The 24,195-nt window shown below is 49.0% G+C and overlaps 1 protein-coding gene and 3 non-coding genes across 9 annotated transcripts; all 4 read right to left on the reverse strand.

The window, feature by feature from the left end:
- Positions 1-10,983: 10,983 nt before the first annotated feature.
- TBRG4 (transforming growth factor beta regulator 4) lies at positions 10,984-23,365 on the reverse strand. Of its 6 annotated transcripts, none has more exons than XM_023226350.3 (12): positions 23,157-23,316; positions 21,739-21,903; positions 20,310-20,770; positions 16,667-16,990; positions 15,771-15,942; positions 15,326-15,483; positions 14,238-14,348; positions 13,253-13,724; positions 12,728-12,973; positions 12,404-12,515; positions 12,141-12,255; positions 10,984-11,310 (listed from the first exon to the last, which is right to left on the reverse strand). In XM_023226350.3, exons 3-12 carry the CDS (start codon positions 20,718-20,720, stop codon positions 11,209-11,211), a joined length of 2,223 nt encoding a protein of 740 aa, XP_023082118.1. In that variant the 5' UTR covers positions 20,721-20,770; positions 21,739-21,903; positions 23,157-23,316; the 3' UTR covers positions 10,984-11,208. The 6 variants fall into 6 exon arrangements, with proteins under 6 accessions (XP_023082118.1, XP_023082119.1, XP_023082121.1 ...); XM_023226351.1 differs by having other exon boundaries at positions 23,136-23,243; XM_023226353.2 differs by lacking the exon at positions 21,739-21,903 and having other exon boundaries at positions 23,157-23,365.
- LOC111552326 lies at positions 15,582-15,715 on the reverse strand. Its single transcript, XR_002734608.1, has one exon. It is a non-coding gene; the product is annotated as a small nucleolar RNA SNORA5 (small nucleolar RNA).
- On the reverse strand, positions 16,133-16,268 carry LOC111552321. The gene has a single exon (XR_002734603.1). It is a non-coding gene; the product is annotated as a small nucleolar RNA SNORA5 (small nucleolar RNA).
- LOC111552327 lies at positions 17,194-17,327 on the reverse strand. The gene has a single exon (XR_002734609.1). It is a non-coding gene; the product is annotated as a small nucleolar RNA SNORA5 (small nucleolar RNA).
- Positions 23,366-24,195: the final 830 nt, after the last annotated feature.

Raw genomic sequence — 24,195 nt, forward strand, 5'->3', positions numbered from 1 at the left:
AAAATAAAAATGAAAGACAGAACAAATTAAAGCTTCTGGAAATGGTCTGAAGGGCAAACAGCAAATGAAGAAACATCTATTCAAGGCCGGGTGTGGCGGCTAATGCCTGTAATCCCAGCATTTTGGGAGACCAAGGTGGGTGGATCACTTGAGATCAGGAGTTCAAGACCAGCTTGGCCAACATGGTGAAACCCCATCTCTACTAAAAAAAAAAAAATAGAAAAATTAGTTGGGTATGATGGTGCATGCCTGTAATCCTACCTACTAGGGAGGCCGAGGCAGGAGAATTGCTTGACCCCGGAGGCAGAGGTTGGGGGCAGTGAGCCGAGATCCCGCCACTGCACTCCAGCCTGGGTGATGCAGTGAGACTCCGTTAAAAAAAAAAAAAAAAAAGAAAGAAACATCTATTCAAGAAAATCTATGAGAATTTAGTAAGAAAGGCAAGTCTGTGGTATTGAATCAAGACAACTCAGTCCAGCAAAGGGAGGTGGACTCCACACCAGATTGGTGTTGCCAAGAACACAGGATTCTTTTCTTCCATCTCCCAGCCAGAGGGCTTTCTTCCTGGGAAGAGGGAATGAGTGTATCTCATCCCTCTCCCAGCTGCCTGTTGTGGAAGTAAGTCCTGGGTGAGTCTGGTCGAGGTGGGGCTCCCTTCTTCCACTTAGCCCCCACTTGTGGAAAGTGGACTATACTTTGGGTGTGGCATGCTGAGAATACCGGGGTCCTGATAGCCCTTCTCACAGCTTATGAGGTGGGAGTTCCATGCCAGGAGAGGCTGCTGCCTCCCTTCCACTGACTGCTCAGCTCCTAGAGTGGGAGTGTGACTCAGAAGTTTGCCACTGAGCTAAGAGATTTTGCCTGCAGGGGAAAAGCAGGTTGTAAAACAGCCCATGATCTCTTCCCATAGGAACTGACCTTACTTGCAAGAGGATACAAGGAAGTTTAAACCCAAGGATATTCTCAACAGCAGTAGACATTATGGTGAAAAGCAACTGGAAGGAGATTCATGGATCTAATGAAGATACAGCCTAGGTTGGAGGTTGGCTGGTTTGTAGGAGAAAATGGGGTAATAAGACAGCTGGGTGGAGCCCTACTGGGATTAAAGAAAATCTGAAACTATTCTATCTAAGAGGCCACAATTTGGATTAGTTTACAGAGGAATTTGTGCCCAGAGTATTGTCGAAAACAATAGAGCAAAGAGTGAAGTTTAGGAGTGGCAATGAGTGGAGTTTAACAGCTGGGCATGGTTAGGAAAAGAGAGTAGGAGAGCCTTACCAGAACCACTGTCATTCCGGGGTGACTGTGGGCATACACATAGCTGCACCTCCCTGAAGAGGACCATCAGAGGCAGAACATTGTAGGGGAGAGGTAAAGGCTTCACCAAAATAATCCAGCTAGTCACTAAGCAAATAAACAAGCAAACAGCAATACAAGCTCCAAAAGGGAGGGGGTTTGGACCTGTACCCAGAGTTGCTATTGGGTGCTGTTCAATTATTTATTTAATGTTATTAAAATGTCCACTTTCCAACAAAAAAGTAGCAAAGAAATGAAAGTATGACTAGTATACCAGAAAAAAAAAAAAAAAAAAAGAAAAGAAAAAAAAGCAGGAACAGAACCTGCCTGTGTAAGCAACAGATTTTAACAGAAAAATATTTCAGAATAACCACTACAAATATGTTCATAGAATGAGGGAAAGCATGATTAAGGAAGTAATGGAAGGTATCTGATGATATTCCATCAAATAGAGAATATTAGCAAAGAGATATAAATAATTTTTTTAATTAAAATCAATTTTTTTGAGACAGGCTCTCACTCTGTTGCCCCGGAGTGTGGTGGCGTGATCACGGCTCATTGCAGCCTCCACCTCTGGGGCTCAGGTGATCTTCCCACTTCAACTACCTGAGTAGTTGAGGTATGGGCCACCACACCCAGTTAATTTTTAATTTTTTTTTGTAGAGACGAGGTCTCACCATGTTGCCCAGGCTGGATATAAATTTTTTAAAAATGAAAATTACGGAGTTGAAAAGTAAAATATCTGAAAGAAAAAATTCACAAGAGGGCTGAACAGTAGAATTCAGTGGGCGAAGAAAGAATTAGTGAATTTGATAGAGATTAGAGATTGATAGAGATTATACAAACTGAATAACCGAAAAAAAAGGAAAAATGAACAGAAACTCCAGAGAATGTGAACACTGTTAAGCACACCCACATACACATAATGGGAAAACCAAAAGGAGAGAAAAGAAAAAGGAGAAAGAAAAATATATGAAATAGTAATGACTGAAAACTTCTCAAATTTACTGAAGAACAATAATCTACACATCCAGAAAGTTCAATGAACTAAAAAAGAATATATGAAAATAGACCTACATGCCTGTAATCCCAGCATTTTGGGAAGTCGAGGTGGGTGGATCACCTGAGGTCAGGAGTTCAAGACCAGCCTGGCCAACATGGTGAAACCCTGTCTCTACTGAAAAATACAAAAACTAGCCAAGCGTGGTGGCGGGTGCCTGTAATCCCATCTACTCAGGAGGCTGAGGTAGGGAGAACTGCTTGAACCCAGGAGGCGGAGATTGCAGTGAGCCGACATCATGCTACTGCACTCCAGCCTGGGCGACAGAGCAAGACTCCATCTCAAAAAAAGAAAAAGAAAATAGACCCACAGACACATTATAATCAGACACATTATAATAGTTCAGCAAGGTTGCAGGATTCAAAATCCATATATAAAAATCAATTGTTTTTCTGTAAACTTGCAATGAAAATCCAACATTGAGATTATGAAAATTCCAGGAGCCAGGCACGATGGTGCACACCCATAGTCCCAGCTACTTGGGTGGCTGAGGCAGAAGGATTGCTTGAGCCCAGGGGTTTGAGGCCACCCTGGCCAACACAGCAAGGCCGTTTCTAAAACTAAAAAAATAAACAATTCGATTCAAACTGGCATTAAAAAGAATAACATACTCAGGAATAAATTTAACAAAAGTAGTTCAAAACTAATACTCTGGAAACTCCAAAACAACATTGAAAGAATTAAGGAATATCTAAATAAATATGAAAGTATCCCATGCTCACGGGTCAGAAGACTTAACATTAACATGGTAACAATCCCCAAGATCTAAAGATCCAACCCAATCCCTATCAGACTCCCAACTAACTTCATTGTGGAAATGGATGAGTTAATTCTAAAAATCACATGGAATTGCAAGGGACCTAGAGTAGCCAAACAATCTTGAAAACAAAAACCACCTCCCAATTTCAGTACTTAGTACAAAGCAACAGCAATCAAGAGATAGTGTGCTACCCGCAGAAGGATAGATATAAACATAAATGGAATAGAACTGAGAGCCCAGAAGCAGACCCACACATCTATGGTCAACCGATTTTTGACAAGGGTGTCAAGACCATTCAAAGGGATAGGGGGAAAGAACAGTCTTTTCAACAAATGGTTATGCCCTCTTAAACTCATGTTGAAATTTAACTGCATTGCAACAATATTAAGAGGTAGGACACCTTCAAGAGGCATTTAGACCATGAGTTTTTTGGCTATCATTAATGCTGTTAACATGGGATGGTTCAGATTCTGAAGGGTGAACCCCTGATAAAAGAATGTTTGGCCTCATTTTCTCTCTCTTGTGCATGCTATCTCACTGTGTGATGCCTTCTGCTATAGGATGACCCTCACCAGATGCTGGTGCCATGCTCTTGGACTTCCCAGCCTCCAGAACCATGAACCACATAACGTTCTTTTCTTGTATTTCCTTTTCTTTTTTTTTGAGACAGAGTCTCACTTTGTTGCCCAGGCTGGAGTGCAGTGGCATGATCTTGGCTCACTGCAACCTCCACCTCCTGGGTTCAAGTGATTCTCCTGCCTCATCCTCCCGAGTAGCTGGAATTACAGGCACACACCACACCTGGCTAATTTTTTGTACTTTTAGTAGAGACGGGGTTTCACCATGTTTGTCAGGCTGGTCTCGAACTCCTGACCTCATGATCTGCCTGGCTTGGTCTCCAAAGTGCTGGGATTACAGGCATGAGCCACCCTGCCTGGCTAAGTTCTGTTCTTTATAAATTACTCAGTTTGCAGTATTCTGTTACGGCAGCATAATAGTCTGGTATGTCTCCACCCAAATCTCATGTTGAATTTTAATCCCCAGTGCTGGAGGTGGGGCCTGGTGGGAGGTGTTTGGATCATGGGGACAGACCCCTCATGGTTTGGTGCTGTCTTTGAGACAGTTCTCTCTTGAGATTTGGTCTTTTTTGGGACTGAGTCTTGCTCTGTTGCCAGGCTGGAGTGCAGTGGTGTGACCTCGGCTCACTGCAACCTCTGCCTCCCAGATTCAAGCAATTCCCACGCCTCAGGAGCCTGAGTAGCTGAGACTACAGGCATGTGCCACTACGCCCAGCTAATTATTATTATTATTATATTTTAGTAGAGATGGGGTTTCACCATGTTGGCCAAGATGGTCTTGATCTCCTGACCTCATGATCCGCCCACTTCAGCCTCCCAAAATGCTGGGATTACAGGCATGAGCCACCGTGCCCGGCCGAGATTTGGTCATTTAAAAGTGTGTGGCATCTCCTCACTCCACACACTTTCTTGCTCCTGTTTCACCATGTGACATGCCTGTTCCCCCTTTGCCTTCTACCACGACTGGGAGCCTCCCCAGAAACACATGTCACTATGCTTCATGTACAGCTTGCAGAACCACATGCCAATTAAACCTCTTTTCTAATAAATTACCCAGTGCACACACATACACACACCTTTGCAGCAAGATGGAGCTGGAGGCCATTATCCTAAGTGAAGTAACTCAGAAACTGAAAATCAAATACTGCATGTTCTCACTTATAAATGAGAGCTAAACAACGGATGTGTATACATGGACATAAAGATGGAAAAATAGACACTGGAGAATCCAAATGTGGGGAGGGTGGAAGACAAGGGTTGAAAAACTACCACTGGGTACTATGTTCACTACGTGCGTAATAGGTTCATTAGAAGCCCAAACCTCAGCATTACAGAGTACACTCATGTAACAAACCTGCACCTAATGTACTCCCTAAATCTTTTTTTTTTTTTTTTTTGAGACAGAGTCACTTTGTCGTCCAGGCTGGAGTGCAGTGGCATCATCTCAGCTCACTGCAAGCTCCACCTCCCAGGTTCGTGCCATTCTCCTGCCTCATCCTCCTGAGTAGTGGGGACTACAGGCACCCGCCACCACACCTGGCTAAGTTTTTTGTATTTTTAGTAGAGATGGTGTTTCACCGTGTTGGCCAGGATGGTCTCAATCTCCTGACCTCATGACCCGCCCACCTCGACCTCCCAAAGTGCTGGGATTATAGGCGTGAGCCACCCCACCTGGCCACTCCCTGAATCTTAAAAAAGACATTCTTCCAAAAGACATGCAAATGGCCAAATAAGTAAATGAAAAAATGCTGAAAACCATGAGTTATTAGGGAAATAACAAAAACCACAATGAGAAATCACTTCATACCCACTAACATGGCTAAAATAAAACTCAAATTACAAGTGCCATTGAGGATGTAGAGATCTGAAACCTTACACACTACTGGTGGGAATGTAAAACAGTCTAGCAGTTCCTTAAATGACTACACATAGTTACCACAGACGTAGCAATTCCACTCCTAGGTAGTGGAGAAAAATGAGAACATACATTTATACTCAAACTTGTACAGGAATATTTATAGCATCATTATTCATGTATTAGTCCATTTTGCATTGCTATAGAAGAATATCTGAGATGATAATTTATAAAGAAGTTTATTTGGCTCACAGTTCTGCAGGCTATACAAGCATGGTACCAACATCTGCTTGGCTCCTGGGAAGGCCTCAGGAAGCTTTTACTCATGACAGAAGGTGAACAGGGAGCAGGCATGTCACATGATGAGAGAGGGCAGAAGAGAGAGGACAGGAGCTCCCGGTCTCTTTTAAACAAGCAGCTTTCAAGTGAACTAATATAGAGCAAGAACTCACTCATTACAAGGATGGCACCAAGCCATTTATGACAGATCTGTTCCCATGATCCAAACACTTCTTAACAGGCCCCATTTTCCAACACTGGTGATCCTATTTCATGATTTTGGAGGGGACAAAATATCCACACTGTATCAGTTCATATAGCCAGAAGGTGGAAACAATCCATATGTCCACCAATGGACGAATAGATAAACAAAATGTGGCACAAACATATAATGGAATATTATTCAGGCAAAGAAGGGAATGAATACTGATACATGTGACATGAAACATGAAAACATGCTAAGTAAATGAAGCCAGTCACAAAATACCAAAATACCACATCTTGTATGATCTAATTCATATGAAAGTTCAGAAGAGGAAAATCTATCTATAGAGAAAAACTAGTGGCTGCATGCATATGATGGGGATTGGGGGGAGATAGGCAGGTAATAACTATAAGGTACAGTATATGAGGTTTAGAAAATGTTAAAATCGCGGTGATGGTTGCATATATCTGCAAAGAGACAAAACCATTGACTCATACATTTTTGTGAGATGGGGTCTCACTCTGTCGCCCAGGCTGGAATGCAGTGGTGCTATCATGGTTCACTGCAGGCTTGACTTCCCAGGCTTAGGTGATCCTCCCACCTCAGCCTCCTGGGTTGCTGGGATGACAGGTGCATGCCACCGAGGCTAATTTTTGTATTTAAAAAAATAGAGACAGGGTTTTGCCTGTTGCCGAGGGTGGTCTTGAACTCCTGGGCTCAAGATCTGGGGGCCCTGGCCTCCCAAAGTGCTGGGATTACAGGCATGAGCCACCACATCCAGCCGAATCATACATAGGTGAAATGTATGGCATGTGAATTATATTTTAATAAAGTGGTCATAAATAACAAAATAAAAAGAATATTGATTTGAAAGGATGAGATAAAAATATTCCTGTTTTCAGGACATAAATATCTACATAGGAAATCCAAAGGAATTTAAAAAATGCATAAACAAAATCAATCCCATTTCTATATGCTAACAATCAACGTGTGAATGCCAAAATTAAGCACACTATACCACTTACAATTGCTCCAAAATCATGACTTAGGGGTATGTGTGTGTATACATATATATACACATACATACATACACACACACACACACACATATATTTTATTTATTTATTTTCTGAGACAGTCTTGCTCTGTCACCCAGGCTGGAGTGCAGTGGTGCAATCTTGGCTCACTGCAACCTTCACCTCCTGGGTTCAAGTGATTCTCCTGCCTCAGCCTCCTGAGTAGCTGAGATTACAGGTGCCCGCCATCACACCTGGCTAATTTTTATATTTTTAGTAGAGATGGGGTTTCACAATGTTGGCCAGGTTGGTCTTGAACTCCTGGCCTCAGGTGATTCACCCACCTCGGCCTCCCTAAGTGTCGGGAGTACAGGCGTGATCCCACACCTGGCCGACTTAGGTAATACAAAACAAAAACTACAGGCTGGGTGCGGTGGCTCATGCCTGTAATCCCAGCACTTGGGGAGGCTGAGGCGAGATCACCTGAGGGCAGGAGTTCGAGACCAGCCTGGCCAATATGGTGAAACCCCATCTCTACTAAAAACACAAAAATTAGCCAGGCATGGTGGCAGGTGCCTGTAATCCCAGCTACTCAGGAGGCTGTGGCATGAGAATCACTTGAACCCAGGAGGTGGAGGTTGCAGTAATCCGAGACCGCGCCATTGCACTCCAGCCTGGGCAACAGGAACAAACTCTGTCTCAAAACAAAACAAACAAACAAAAAGCCCAAACTACAAAATATTGATGAAAGCAAAGGCCTAAATAAATATTCAGTCATCCCTTGGTATCCATCCACACATGCTCCAGTTCCTAATAGAAAACAGCAGGGCATGTCCATATAATCTGCACATCCTCCTGTAAACTTTAAACTGTTTCTGGGCTACTGAAAATACTTAACATGGTATAAAAGCTGTGCTGTTATTTAAATTTGTATTCTTGTATTATTTTTTGCTTTTGCAATCTGGGGTTGGTTGAACCCTTGGATAGAGATGGCTATTGTTTCAACTGGAAGATTCCACACAGTAAAGATGTCATGTCTCCCCAAACTGATCTATAGGTTTAATTCCTATCAAACCCTCAGTAAGACTTTCATGTTTTGTTTTTACATAGACGAGCTTTTTCAAACATTTACATGGATTGGCAAAGGAACTAGAATAGCTAAAACAATTCTTAAAAATAAAGTAGGAGAACCCATCACGCCACCCAATAAGGCAGCCTGCTTTACAGCTACGGTAATCAAGAATGTGATATTGGCAGAGAGATAACATAGATTAACAGTACAGAACAGAAAATGCAGAAACAGACCCACACAAATATGCCCAACTGACTTTACAAAAATGCGAAAGTCAATAGGAGAGGATGGCCTTTCAACAAATGGTTCTGGAGGAACTGACATCTAGAGGCAAAAACAAACAAAAATATCTCAATGTAAGTCTTTTTTTTTTTTTTTTTTTTTTTTTTTTTGAGACGGAGTCTCGCTGTGTCGCCCAGGCTGGAGTGCAGTGGCCGGATCTCAGCTCACTGCAAGCTCCGCCTCCCGGGTTCCCGCCATTCTCCTGCCTCAGCCTCCGGAGGAGCTGGGACTACAGGCGCCCGCCACCTCGCCCGGCTAGTTTTTCGTATTTTTTTAGTAGAGACGGGGTTTCACCGTGTTAGCCAGGATGGTCTCGATCTCCTGACCTCGTGATCCTCCCGTCTCGGCCTCCCAAAGTGCTGGGATTACAGGCTTGAGCCACCGCGCCCGGCCCTCAATGTAAGTCTTACAAAGTCCTCTCAAGACTGATAAAAAAGCAAATGCAAGTACAACACAGGCAAAAGACATGAGAAGACATTTCACCAGAGATGGGAAATAAATGTGTACTTATCAACAACTTATCAGAAAGAGATGAAAAGATGGTAGTTTTTTAGAGAAACACACACATTCCATCTGACCTGGCAGTTACACTCCTGGGAATCTTTATCCCAGAGAAATGAAAACTTACAGAAAAACCTAGACATAGATTTTCTGGTTACTTTATCAGTAATATCCCAAACCCGGAAACAACCAGGATGTCTCCCCAGGGTTAAGGGAGCAAATGGTTGTTACAGCCACATCACGGAATAAAGCACAAAACAGATGCAACAGCAAGAAAAAGACATAAACTACTGATACATGCAATTTAAGAATTCAAATTTTCAGAGAATTGTGCCAAGTCAAGAAATACAATTCCAGAAGTCACATCCTGTGATTCCCTGACACTCTTAGAATGACCAAACACTTGCGGTTGCTGGTGAAGGACGAGGAGGTGGTGAGTATAAAGCGCAATGTGAGGGCCCTTAAAGTTGCAAATGCTCTCTGCTTCACCTGTATTCATGTCAGTATTGGGGTGTGACCTTGGATCCTACTCTGCCATTGAGCAAATCACACATTCTTACAACTGCACAGGAACCTGTGATTATCTCAAAATGAGTCAGGGGCTCCAAGGATGAGCTTTTATTTCCTTGGTTAGATGCACACCAGGCCCTCCTGAACCAGCTCCTTCAGCTCCTTGGTCTCAGCCCTGCAGACTCTGTGCACCCCACTCTAAGAACTAAGTTGTTGCCACACCCTGGGCATTTGCCATGGCTGTCTCCACTTCGAGATGCTCTTCCTTGCTTCAGAAATCATCTCTGGCAGCTCTTTCCCCTCCCACCGTGTGGGGGACCACTCCTGTGGTAACCCTAAAACTTGTGCTAACAAGGACCGTGGTCACCTGTGCCTGACGGTGCCCAGTGAAGCCGGCGGAAACTACCCCAATGATGGCCGGGCACAGTGGCTCAAGCCTGTAATCCCAGCACTTTGGGAGGCCGAGACAGGCGGATCACGAGGTCGGGAGATGGAGACCATCCTGGCTAACATGGTGAAACCCCGTCTCTACTAAAAAAATACAGAAAACTAGCCGGGCGAGGTGGCGGGCGCCTGTAATCCCAGCTACTCGGGAGGCTGAGGCAGGAGAATGGCATGAACCCAGGAGGCGGAGCTTGCAGTGAGCTGAGATCCGGCCACTGCACTCCAGCCCAGGCGACAGAGCGAAACTCCGTCTCAAAAAAAAAAAAAAGAAACTACCCCAATGCTTGGGTGAGTGGCCAACCATTGGAGCAGTAACTAGACTTGTTCTTTTTGGGGAAACACCGTAGGGTGGGGAGCCTGGAGTGCTGGGGGCGGTGGGCCTCTCCACTATCAGCTCCACCCCACTGTCCCGCTCTCCATTCTGTATGGCTGGAGGCAACCCAGTTCCCTGACTGCTATTTAGTTAGGTTCTGCCAATGGGTGTCTCTGAACACAGGCTGGAAGGTAGAAAGCTTGTTGCCTCCCAGCATCTGGTAATCCCCGCAGGCGCAGGGAGGTCACCAAGACCTTGTTTGGGCAGCCAGTTCCTAGATGACAGCACAAGGCTCTGGTCAGGGTGGTGAAGACGATGGAATCTGGCTCTTGGTTCCATGGTGTCAGCCAAGTGGGATCTTCTCCTCTCCCAGAGCCAGCACCTTCCAAGCGCTCACCCAACCCTCACATCGCACCTGTCACCACATGCTGTCAGGGTGCCTTTCACTCAGCTAAGTGTGAGACAACTAATGTGAGAAAGCCTCCCAGGATGGCTGTGGTTCAGTAGCCACAGCTCCATCAGAACCCCCAGCCATGCACTGAACCTCCAATCAGCTTCCCTGGGAAGCTCCTCTGCCCTGGAGGTTCAGAATTCTAGGACTCCACCTGTCTTCTGGGGCTGATAGAGACCCCTACGCAAGAGGCCGGCATATGTGAATATGCACACATGAAGGGAAGAAGCTGGGAGAGACAGGCAGGTGACAACCCAGGTCTGTCCCGAAAGCAGCCCTCTTGGGCTAGGCATGGCAGGGGAGTGCACAGGGCAGATTCTGGAGAACCATGCCCTGCTCCCCAAAGCAGACAGACAAGTGCTGAGAGTGCAGAGGGTGACAAAGCCTGGGAAGGCCCCAGGGGTCTAACACCAAAATTAAAGATTTATTACACACAAGAGGATGCTCTGTCCCTCAGAGCGGCTGGCCACCCTCCCCACTCTGGCCAAGGTCCTGCACAGAGGTTTGTCCTCAAGGGCGACCGTTCTTGCCGACCCATGGTTAGACCTCCAGTGGAGAGGCACGCAGCCCATGCTGCTGGCACAAGTCACTTGGCCAGATCCTCAGCCACTGCTTTGCGCATCTTGTCCTTGAGGTAGGCGCCTTTCTGCCATTCAGACTTGAGTTCCAGCCACTCATAGAATGGGACCTAGAAGGAGGCAGGGGAGACAGGTCACATGGGCAAGGAGATTCCTTCCAACCAGTGGCTCTGCCTGCTTGCCTGCTGTCCTCACATTGACCCCTCACCCAACACCTCTGGTGACCAACAGCTCTGCACACCTGCCCCTTGGCCACCAAGTCTTCAAGGCAGAGCCCATGAACTGCAGGTGGTGTGGGCAGGGAGAGGTGCTAGCACTGTCAGTGCTGGAGAGGTCTGCAAACCACTTGGAGGCCCAAGAAGGACTTCTGAATTTTAAACAGTTAAAAACCTCCCAACAACCCAAAGAAGAAAACAGAACGCTTGTGTGGCTCATGAAGCCACATATTCATTCACTGGCCCTTTCCAGGGAAGGTGGCCCCCTTTGATCTTAGCTAAGGTCTCCCAGGTATGAACCCAGAGTCAGGCCCAAGACCTGCATCTTTCTGCTCCTGCCAGTCCCACTGGTCCTACTTTTCCTGACAACAGGCTCTGACCAAGGGGGCAGAGCCACTGCACTCAGAGCCCCAACAGCTGTGCAGCCTCCTGGGCTTCGAGCTGCTCATCTGTGAATGGGCCCTACCCTGCCCACCTCTTAAGCTGAATGAGCAGGCTTGGTTGCCTTTTTGGGTTCACCCACGGGTGAGATGCTGGGAAGGTTAGACGGGAGGCTGGAGCACCTAGGATCCACAGTAAACTCCTTCCCTGGACTCCTGGGAGAGGCCTGGGGCCATGGGCAGGGCATGTGTCTATACCTGCTGGCTCAGTTCCACCTGATCCCCTTTCTAGTGGGGGTTGGGGATTCTCCCTGTGCAGTGACCACCTGCCCAAGAGGTACTCACGTCCACTACCAGGAAGCCTGCAGCCAGTATGTGTCGCCGGGCCAGAACAAAGCGACCCAACAAGTCCTTACTTCGGCTGTTGAAGTTGGGGAACTCCCACCGCAGGAAAGCTAGCCTGGAAGGAAGAAGGGGTGGTTGGCATGCTTCCAGTCTTCCAGCCCCTCAGAGGTGAAAGAGGGAAAGCAAAGAATATGCAGTCCAACATCCATGGTGCCCCCATGGCCTCTACGGGGGCCATGGCCAATAGGTCTCTGGCCACCTACCTCTTAGCCCCTGCAGGTGGTGGCTGGCTCCCAGTTGGCTGGGCAAGATGAGGTGCCACAAAGTCCCTTAGGGGCAGAAACTGGCCATCACTGTCCAGCAGCACCTCAGCATCTGGGGCAGAAGTGTGGAATGAGAACATCTTGGGGGACATCCCTCAGAAACCCCCCCCCACAGGAAGGATGAACCAAGATGGGATTGTGGAGAGCCCAGGCTGACACCCTACAGCTCCCCAGGTCAGTTCTTACTGCAGAGGGGGTGGGTTAGAAGAGTCCTGTTAGACTCAGGCAGTGCCTGGCCCGGTGCCAACCAGGGGGAGCCCTCACCCAGCACCCAGCCATACTGCGTGGCCACCTCGAAGCTGCCCCTGTCGGCGCTCCCCAGCAGCCCCTTCAGTGTCTCCTGCAGCTCCTTTTGCAGGGGGGTCACCTTCCTGTCAAGGGCTGAGGGCCTAGGGGCCACAGCTGAGGCTGGCAGAAGGGGACCTGAGTACTCGGGGTGCTCCAGCAGGGCAGTGGCGTTGATGTGGAGCAGCTTCTGGAAGGTGTTCTGATCCTTCTGAGACTTGCACCCTAGGGAACAAGGAGAAAGTAGAGGGAGGTGGGTCTAGGGGCCAGAGATGGGGAGACCCCGGATGAGAGTGCAGTAGCACCCCTACACCCAGTCCCAGCCCAGTTCTCTGGGTCAGGAGGCAGCAGAGTTACAGTCTGCTGGCCACCCACAGGGAGGGGATGGAGAGCAAGGGGGAGTGACAGCCCTGGCCTCCATCTGCCCCAAATTCTCACCTGGCACTAGGCAGACAAGACCAGGCAGTTCCCCAGTTCCAGTAGTACTAAGGACAAGGGGCTCACCTAGAAATTGGATGTGAAATTCAGGGTGGAGGACAGCTTGCAGCTCTGCTTCCCGTGCCTGCTGCAGCACACACAAGGCCCACACCAGGTCCACCTGCAGGGCTGGCTCCAGGTCTGGCAGCTCTGACCCTAGTTTCTCATGTACCTGGGCAAGAATAGGGTGTGGTGGAGAAAGCAGGCTCTCCTTAGGGGCTGCAAATAGCCATGGGTGAATCACAGTCCAAGATATGGTCTTGGCCCAGTTGGGATGAGGCCAGAGGAGGCTACTGGGGAACAAGAGGCAGAACCCTGGACCTTGGTGAGGCCTGGAGCAATCCTGGGCTTGAAGGTACGAGGAATCTTCCTCATGTTCCAAGATCACTCTGGACAGCAGGAAGAGTGCTGCTGAATGCTGGCATTTGATTAGGTTTACTACAACCAACCTACTGGCAGGAACAAAATCCCTTCTCCCATAATGTCTCCAAGTGAGTACCTGGGAAAAGGGAGGGGGAATCTCTGGTCCTCCGAGAGATGAGAACATCCAAGAGGTGAAGTGCTCCCAGCCCCTGGCTGGTTGTTCTCAGGACTATACCAGGCAAACCCCTGATGGAATCCCAGGGAGCCTGGGGTCACATCTGGCCTGCTCTGGCCTCTGTGGCTGTCCTGAGGTCTTCATAAACAAGGCTCCCCCTCCTACCCTGAGCTGGGGCACATAGCATGAAGGCCCACTGGAGCTTCTGAGCATCAACAGGGCATTAAAAGGAGCACCAGAGGCAGGACCCCCCAGCGCTGCCTGGCAGGGCAGTCAGCGAGACAGCAGGATTTCATGTTTGTTCTCAGTGATCCCTAGGATGCCTGGCTCCAGCCAGCTCCCCCTGCCCTCCCATGACACACAGAGCGGCCCCTCCCCCTCCGCCCAGTGCGAGCTGATCTTGGGAGGACAGTTTATGAACGATTAGCTGCAGGGGAGGGTAAAGGTCAAGCAGTGGGAGCCCAGAGGCCGTACCAGGCTGAAGAACTGATCCTCTTGGTCTGGATGGAAATTCAGACGTGCAAAAGCCAGAAGTATGCTGCATAGGTGAGGCACGGTGATGTCCTGAGCTCTGTTCAGGACGTGCTGGATAGGTCAGAAATAGCAGATGGACAGAATAAGCTCTCTGCCCAGCACGTTGTCCTCCTGCCCAGCTCTGAGTCTGAGGGGAGCCTGCGTGGCCAGCAGCAACGGGAGGACCCTCCATCCGGGGCCCATGAGCTGTGCTGGGTATAGAGAAGGACTTACACAGGCCTAGATCCTCCTTCGCCTGGCAGCAACTACCCACAGAGGCTGGGGACACTTAGAAACTGCTTCTTTCCGGTAAGGGCTTTAGAAATATTCTCCAACCGGCCGGGCGCGGTGGCTCAAGCCTGTAATCCCAGCACTTTGGGAGGCCGAGGCAGGTGGATCACGAGGTCAGGAGATCGAGACCATCCTGGCTAACACAGTGAAACCCTGTCTCTACTAAAAAAATACAAAAAAACTAGCCAGGCAAGGTGGCGGGCACCTGTAGTCCCAGCTACTCGGGAGGCTGAGGCAGGAGAATGGCGTAAACCCAGGAGGCGGAGCTTGCAGTGAGCTGAGATCCGGCCACTGCACTCCAGCCTGGGTGACAGAGCGAGACTCCGTCTCAAAAAAAAAAAAAAAAAAAAAGAAATATTCTCCAACCAGTAAACTTAGTTTAGACTGGTCACACATAAACGCAAATGCAGGTGTCATCTTTCTGTACGGCCCCACTTTGGCGGGGGGGGGGATCAGTGATTCACGAAACAGTTCTGAGTGGATTCTCAGCCTCACCAGCCATGCTGCTACCTGCTACAGCTACCCCAAAACGGATGGAAGCACTTATGGTCAGTGAAAGAACAGAGGAAACAGTTCTCAAACACTTTTTTGGGAACTGAATGGCAGCCTTTTCAAAATAAGCCAAAATGCAAGAAGTATGTATTTGCCCCCACAAGTGGGCATTTTCAGACTGGCTTTGCTTTCCCGACTAAGGCAATGGTTCCCAGCAGATGGCCAGGAAGCCAGCTTCTCTGAGCTGGGGCCAGGCCCTGGCTCACCTGGGCAAAGGCCTCATACAGGGGCAGGTTGAGCCACTTGAGTAAGGCGAAGGACTTGGCACAGCGGGCCACCTCACCAGAAGTCAGGCTGGGCATGAGGGACAGCAGGTCGGCGGCCAGGCGCTGGGACACCTGGGTCTGGTGAAAGCCAAGTTTGCCTTCGGGACAGAGTAGATCACAGGGTTTAGCTGGGGAGGGTCAGCAATCCCACCAGCGCCCTCCCCCCGCCCCACCTCAGCCTCGAGGTCTTGCTGCTTGATGTCTGTAACCAAATTTATCCCTGAGCCTGGGACCCAGGAACAGGGCCCATGAGTCACAGTGTTTCTGTGGCAGCCTTCTGGGCCAGTGCCTACCATGCATAGGACAGGCACTGAATTTGACATGGCTGCAGGTATCTGCAGGGCAAGAGCTCCCCTCTCTCCACTGTTCTGTCCAAAGGGCTCACCATAGGCGTAGGCCAGGTCCAAGAGCACACTTTTCGTCAGAGAGAACGGCTTCTGCACCAGGTGGTAGGAGATGGCCCGCAGCAAGGGCACGGACCGCCGGCTCTGAGCTGCCAGCGTCACCAGCACCTTCCGCAGCTCATCGGGGCCAAACTGCTCCACCAACTCCAGGCACTGTCAACCACAGCCGCGCAGAGGTCAGCTCAATGGCCTGGGGTGGCAGGGACGAGCTGGGGGCAGGGGTCCCATGGTCCCATCCAGTGCAGTCCCTGTGAGACAGCAACTGGGCCTGAGCTGACTAAACACAGGACCACTGTGCAGGGCCTGCCTCCTCATCCACCCCAGGGAACCCCTGGACCTGGAGTAGTGTCCACAGCCAAACTATCCCCAGGTCCCAGGGTAGGCGACCCAGGGCCCATGAGCTGTGGAGCTTGCTGTGGCAGCCATCTGGGCCAGCCCCCGCTATGACAGGAACGGGCGCTGAATTTGACTTGACTGCAGGGCTACAGCTGATAGGGGTTAACACATCTCCAGGAGAGTTCTAGCCAGAAGCCAGGCCTGGGCAGTACCTGTGTTACTTTAGGAGTTGCCTGCCATGCCCCCTTCTCAAGACTGTGCTGTGATGGGGTTTGGGGGAAAGATAAAGGTGCAATCAGGGAAGCACCTGTGTTGGGAAGAGCAAGTGGTGCTGGATGAATGCAGCCACAGGGCAACCATCTGTTGCAGCTCCGAGCCCTCTGGTCCTACCCCATGTGATGCCTGAGGCCCCAGACAGAAGCTCCCGGGGCTCTGATCCCAGTGCACACAATGCACCCCTCTGCAGACAATTGTCACCCAAAGAACAAGTCCGAAGCCCAGGGGAGGCAGGCTGGGTGCCACCTGCTTTCAGGCCCAGTACCTTGTCTTCCAGGCGGTTCATCAGTGGCTCCGAGAGGTGTCCCACCTTCATCATGATGGTCACTAACGTGCGGCCATCTTCAATTTCTGTCCAGCGCCTTTCCAGGTGCATGAGAAGCTCAGTCAGCAGCTCCTGGGAGTGCTGTTCCTGTGAGAGGGTGGCACAGGAGTCTGCCAGGAAGGCCAGGTGCTTATACTTGAGCTTCCGCATGCGCCAGCGGACCTCCTGCTCCACTGACTGCAGCTCCTTGGAGGTCCTGGGGAGGCCCAGTGCATAGAGGCTCCGCAGCAGCCTCGAGAGGGTACCATGCCAGACTGAGGTTATCTAGGCAGGGAAAGGACACAGGAGAAGTAATGTGGCACTGTCAGTCCTGTGTGTGAGCTGGAGGCCCCCTCTCTGAACCTTGTTTCATGTGCATTTACTACAACTCTTCAGAGAAGACAGTATCAGTTCCCCACTCTGTTGTAACAGGGCCAGGGTGCCCTGCTGCTCCTCACAGCCTTGCTCAACCTCGAGGCCTAGACGCTTGGTGTCTGTAACCAAATTTATCCCTGAGCCTGGGACACAGGAACAGGGCCCATGAGTCACAGTGTTTCTGTGGCAGCCTTCTGGGCCAGTGGCTACCATGGGCAGGGCAGGCACTGAATTTGACATGGCTGCCAAGTACCAGCAGAGCAGGAGCTCCCCTCAGGCACCGGCCAGATCCAAGGGCACACCTCTGAGCCTGATCCTCTAGGCTACAATAAATAGCACATTTCTGGTCAAGGTGGCTGAGGTCATTTGCAATTGCTTGCAAGCAAGAACTCTGAGTGGCAAGAGAAATTCTCCAAGTTTCCCCAGTGAAGCTTTGACATAATGTAGTTGATTAGAGAGAGACCACACTCTTTTACATGGTCCTGGCTACAGCTCCGGGTGGTGGGCATGCAGACTTGAGCTGCAAGTAAAGCTGTCAAGTCAATACAAGAGGTCAGAGAAAAAGTTAGGCCTGATGGATGTGACCTGATGGTAGAGAAGGTGGCACTTAGGCTTACTAAGATCAGTTTTGTTATCATTCATGACTTTTACTTGCAATGACATGAAAAGTTTTAGGTATTAAAAACTTGGGCCAGGCAGATCACCTGAGGTCAGGAATTTGAGACCAGCCTAGTCAACATGGTGAAACCCTGTGCCTACTAAAAATATAAAAATTAGCCAAGTGTGGTGGCACACGCCTGTAGTCCCAGCTACTCAGGATGCTGAGGTGGGAAGATCACTTGAACCTGGAAGATGGAGGCTGCAGTGAGCTGAGACTGTGCCATCGCACTCCAGCCTGGGTGACAGTGAGACTCTGTCTCAAACAAAACAAAACAAAAATAAAGAAAACAAAAAACACTAGCTTTTCTCCAGTTAAATAATTTGTTTTTGAGTCAGAGAAGCTCCAACCCCTAAACCGTTCTCTAACAAACCAACCTCACAGTTTCTGGCAATGTGAAGTTTCTTAGGCATGCAACTGCTGCAATAAGCAGGAATCCCTGCAGAGCATTAGGCAGTGAACCACCATCTTTACCCTCCAGGGATGTGGCACCCAAGCACGCCAGACTCTCAACTGCCTGCAAAAGGAGGAGCACCTGGGCACAAAAGTTTGCAGGAAAGCCTTTGACATATGGGTAAAAAGACCCCTGGTATCACTAAGCACCCAAATGCAGAGGCCTCCTGGGGATGACCAAGCTGCTGCTGCTACCAGCAGCAGCTCTGAACAGGTTCTTACTAAATGCCAGGCATCCTTCTCTGTGTGTACCCCTATGAGACACCAACATCCCGGGAGAACCATTAGCCCTGCTGCACAGGTGAACAAAGGTGAACTTATTTCTACATAGTTCTGGATCCAAACCTGCACCACAGCCCACCCTCTCTGCTGGTGCCTGCTGTTTCTGAAGAGGGTAACTGCTATTCAGGTACTGTGTCCACAGGGCCCAGACTGTCAACATGGATGGCTCTAGAGCCCTTTGGCCCTGACTCCATCCTCATAGGAGAGCAGATGGTAAAACAAGTGTGGCTCCGTCCTTTCCTGGGCCAAGTCTCTCAACACTGAACCCTCAGGTTCAGGCTCTTCACTTATGAATGGGAAGCAGAAACCACACTTTCAAGGAGGTGACCTGGGAACAGAAGCCGCTGTCTGAAGGGCTGGGGAGGAGGGAGAAAGTACTGGAGTAAATTCTAATCTTACAGAAGATCTGGGTGTCGACCTTCTGGTTTCATGGATAGCAGGAAAATCTTTAAAAAGAAAGCTGTTATTACATTACAGATACTTGCCTTATAATTTTGTTACAATGTTCAGTCTTGCATCATAAGACTTTCTTAAATCACATGTGAGCAAAGAGTCAATAAACAGCAATTAGAATTATAGCCAAATAACAAGGGGGCCTAACTAAGTTCATTTTATGAATTATATCCCCAGCAAGAAATAAATATGTACTGTAACCCCAATCCACATGATACATGCAAATATATACATAATTAAAACAAAAGTTTCATGAGACATTATTGATTCCCCTTACTATATGTGATGAATTCTGGTATTTTCTTCTTTTTTTTTTTTGAGACAGAGTCTTGCTCTGTCACCCAGGCTAGAGTGCTGTGGCCGGATCTCAGCTCACTGCAAGCTCCGCCTCCCGGGTAGCTGGGACTACAGGCGCCGCCACCTCGCCCGGCTAGTTTTTTGTATTTTTTAGTAGAGACGGGGTTTCACCGTGTTAGCCAGGATGGTCTCGATCTCCTGACCTCGTGATCCGCCCGTCTCGGCCTCCCAAAGTGCTGGGATTACAGGCTTGAGCCACCGCGCCCGGCCGAATTCTGGTATTTTCTATACCACTCTAACTCATTAAGAAACAGCTGGCCACATCCCACTATACTGATGTTATAACCTGCAGCTTGAAAAGCACTCGGCGCAACTCCTTCCTTGGATAGTGCCTTTCTCTTCATTACACCTGACAACTGGAAACATGGTTTCAGTGCCCCAGCACCTCCCTTCCAAACCAGACCAGGGAGTTAGGGCCAGTTTAGCCACAGCAGGAGTCTGTACTCCTGTTTTTGTACATGGAGCCCCGGGGAAGACTCTCTAAGAAGGGAGTCCCTCACAGTGAGCAGACTGAAACATGCCCTGCTCAGGGCCACACAAATGGGTCTTGTTGCCTCTCTCCATGGTCATCCTTGGAGGGTCTGAACATGGCTAGATCATGCCCATGTCTGTCTCAAGTTTCAAGGACCTTCCATCAGTTATGCTGCATCTCCTTTGGCTTCAAGAACAGTGCCTTGCCATCAGTCAGACACTGGCAGAGAGCAATCAATACAAGTCAAGACTATACGGTGAGGGGGAAAGCACCCAAAGAACTGAGAACCAGGCTCGCTTCCCATGCTTCTATTACTAAGCGTCTCGGCTGTCTGTCTGTAAGACGAGCATAGCAATATTTACCTAACAGGGCTCTCGTAAGGATAAACAAAGAGAAAGCAGAATAAAGCACTTTGAAATTTATAAAAAAATAAAAAATACCAGAAGACATGCAGGGCCCCTATCTAGGCTTGGTAAGCACTGGCTGCTGTGGACCCCAGCATTTCTGGTTGTTTTCCTCTTGTCCATGCTCTCAGACAACACTCCAGCACCCACCTGACTGCTGAGCACGCAGAGAAGTTGCTGAAAGCGGGCATCTTGTATAAGCAAGGCTTTGTCTTCTGGCTTCTCAGACAGCAAGTGAGAGAGCCGGATAAGTACTAGGGCCGCATGATTGTTTGCCAAGTGGTGACTGCCACCAAGTAGCTCCAGGAGCTCCTCTGGCCTTGTGGCCTTCTTGATGAGATGGTCCACCTGGTTCTCTATGTAGGGAGTAAACGCTTGTTCCTTCTCCACCAGCTCCACCAAGGAACCTGGGAAGTGGGAAATGGGTGAGGTGGCTGAGGAAGTCAGAGTCTTATGGGCTACCCTGGCAAGTCTCAGTCGGCCAACTGGAGCCATGGCAGGGGCCTGACGAGCAGCTTCTCTCAGGAGGCACGTGCATCGCTTTACCAGGTGAGCTGCCATAATGTCCTGGGTGGCAGAGAGACAAGACTCCTAGCAACTGATTCCAAACCCTGAAGAGAAAAAGGAGAGAGAAGGGGCTACTACAGGGGCAGTTTCTGACTCACAATCTTGACAAATGAAATAGAGTCAAAGCCACCCTATCTGTAAAATCAGACTAAGTCTTTCTTGACAATCCATAGACATGTGATAGTATTTTCTGAAGCAAAAATCTCACAGGATTTTTGTTTCAGTACAGAATGCCATCAAATATCAAAACTCAGGAGCATTACAGCCTGGGTGGGAAGGTTTTCATCCCGCTTGTAACTTGAAATCACCTAGGATGTGGTTCAACAATTCAGATTCCCAGGTCCTGCCCAAGGTCTCCTAAATGATGGCATCTCTGCAGACAGGACCCAGACAGCATTTTTTTAAATTTTTTTATTTCAAGGGTAACCAGGATTAAGAATTACGGACTTGGCCAGGCATGGTGGCTCATGCCTGTAATCCCAGCACTTTGGGAGGCCTAGGTGGTTGGATCACTTGAGGTCAGGAGTTTGAGACCAGCCTGGCCAACATGGTGAAACTCCACCTCTACCAAAAATACAAAAATTAGCTGGGCATCATGGTGCATGCCTGTAATCCCAGCTACCTGGGAGGCTAAGGCACAAGTACTGCTTGAACCTCAGAGATGAAGGTTGCAGTGAGCTGATATTGCACCACGGCACTCCAGCCTGGGTGACACAGTGAGACTCTATCTCAAAAAAAAAAAAAAAAAAAAAAATTCACATTCCCAAAGCCTCTGTGGATATATTTTAACACTGCAGATATAGGTGTGAGCCTCTCGAAACCAAGGTAGATTACATCACTAGCCTACTAAACCCCCCCCCCCCCCACCAAATTTCTAACAGCAAAAACTCTGAACCAATAATAAGAAGCACTTCGTAACATGGCCCAGAATGATTTTCTCAGTCTTAGCCCTTTTTCTGCCTCCCAACAACACAAGGCCCCATTTGAAACAGGCCTTGCACTTCCACCTCACCTTACAGGGCTTGTTATCCGGGTCTCCTCCTCCCCCAATCAGGCCCTTTAAAACACATCTCATCCTTCCAAGGCCAAACTCAATGTTGCCATCTCCAGCAATGTGTTACATATCGCAGTCATGTTGCTTTTAACAATTCTATCGGCCGGGAGCGGTGGCTCACGCCTGTAATCAATCACAGCACTTTGGGAGGCCGAGGCGGGCGGATCACGAGGTCAGGAGATCGAGATCATCCTGGCTAACACGGTGAAACCCCGTCTCTACTAGAAATGCAAAAAAATTAGCCGGGCATGGTGGCGGGCACCTGTAGTCCCAGCTACCCGAGAGGCTGAGGCAGGAGAATGGCTTGAACCCAGAAGGCAGAGCTTACAGTGAGCCGAGATCGCGCCACTGTACTCCAGACTGGGCGACAGAGCAAGACTCAGTCTCAAAAAAAAAAAAAAAAAAAGAAAGAAAAAAAAATCTATTAGCTATTCTAGCTCCCTACGGCGATTAAATGACCCAGGGAAGACACGTGACAAGAACAAGCTAAAACGTTCACCTGGGCCTCATTTCTGCCAAAGCAGAATGCACGTTTGAACTTTCACCACTTCCTGGAACTTGGTATATGGCCAGCACATTTTATTTTTATATGAGGGGATTACTGCAGCTGTAAAAAGCTTAGTCTAACTCCACTTAAAGAAAAAAAAAAAAAAAACTCAGAGAGTCGGAGTATTTGCCCAAACGCAACATCTACCGCTTCCTGAGCCTAAGTACAGTGGAGAAATCTTTCCGACTTATTCTATTTTTTTAAGACGGAGTCTCGCTCTGTCGCCCAGGCTGGAGTGCAATGGCGCGACCTCCGCTCACTACAACCTCCACCTCCTGGATTCAAGCGATTTTCCTGCCTCAGCCTCCCAAGTAGCTGGGATTACAGGCCTGCGCCACCACACCTGGCTAATTTTTGTATTTTCAGTAGAAAGGGGTTTCACCATGACCTCAAGTGATCCACTGCGCCCAGCCTCCTTTCCGATTTTTTAAGATCCCTAAGAGCAGTTTAGGGGAGTAAACGGAAGCCCAGGAACTGGACTTAGGTTTAGGCAAACAGCAATCCAAAACTTTAGTTCTAAAATGCAGAGAGAAAACAACTTGCACTAAGTCACGAAAACTGGCTCGCTGGGGTCATGGACGGCCAACAGGGGCGGCGTCTTCCAGGCCCAGCCGCGCGGGCTAGATGAGACAGGAAGCGTGCGCACTGGCAAGCCAGCACGGAACGAGCGGACAGCCAGGCACACCGCATCCCACTGCGTCCCAGCCTGCTCCCCAGGTTCACCGCATCCCAAGACCCCTGACACCTTCCCAGCCACGCCTCGAAACCCACGCCCAGCCGCCCCTTCTCCCCGTGCCACAAGACCTACACCGCGAGAACCACCGCTGACCTCCATCCGCCGCCCTAACTGTCCCCGGAACCATGAGGTGCGCGGCGCGCTTCCTACGTCACTCCGAGCGCCGGCGGAAACGAGGCGAGCCTCGCACCGCCTGTCCGGAAGCCACGTCTCCAGCTTCCAGCCACGCCTTTTCGGCGGGTACCGTCTTCGCTGAAGGGTCAAGTGGAACGTTGGGTGATGGGAAACTTAGAAAAGATAAAGAACCGGCCGGGCGCGGTGGCTCAAGCCTGTAATCCCAGCACTTTGGGAGGCCGAGACGGGCGGATCACGAGGTCAGGAGATCGAGACCATCCTGGCTAACACGGTGAAACCCCGTCTCTACTAAAAAAAATACAAAAAACTAGCCGGGCGAGGTGGCGGGCGCCTGTAGTCCCAGCTACTCGGGAGGCTGAGGCGGGAGAATGGCGTAAACCCGGGAGGCGGAGCTTGCAGTGAGCAGAGATCTTGCCACTGCACTCCGGCCTGGTTGACAGAGCAAGACCCTGTCTCCAAAAACAAAACAAAAAGCATAAAATAAAAATAAATTATTACTTTGGTTTGTGTTTTTAAACTAAAAATAAAATTGTAAGCCCCCCCCAACCACTGAACGGACCTCCTCTTGGCCAAGGAGACCCCAGAGAAACCTTAAAAACTGAGTTATCAGCCATTCTGGAAAGGGAGGTTGAACACCCCTTGTTATAGCCCCTTTTGGCATTTAGACAACTGACCAACATTAATGTTAAAGTAGAGATCATAAGACTAACAGACGGTGGTAGTAAGATACCAAATTATAAACAAGACCTACGGCCATGCAAGGCAAGGGTTAAGTCAAGCTTGCAGACCATCAATCTTGCTGAAGAGGTCTTTTTTGACCCAGTGTATTGTGGCTGATTCTGGCATACTATCTTGAACATTCTTTTCTGCTGATTCCAAGTTTTATGCAAAGCCTCACTCTTTTAACCAATTGTAAATTAAAGAATCTCTTAGTCAAGCTGCCTGAGGTGGGAGGATCACTTGAGGCCAGGAGTTAAAGACTAGCCTGAGCAACATA

Source organism: Piliocolobus tephrosceles, chromosome 8, assembly GCF_002776525.5.
Source record: "Piliocolobus tephrosceles isolate RC106 chromosome 8, ASM277652v3, whole genome shotgun sequence".
Taxonomy (NCBI): domain Eukaryota; kingdom Metazoa; phylum Chordata; class Mammalia; order Primates; family Cercopithecidae; genus Piliocolobus; species Piliocolobus tephrosceles.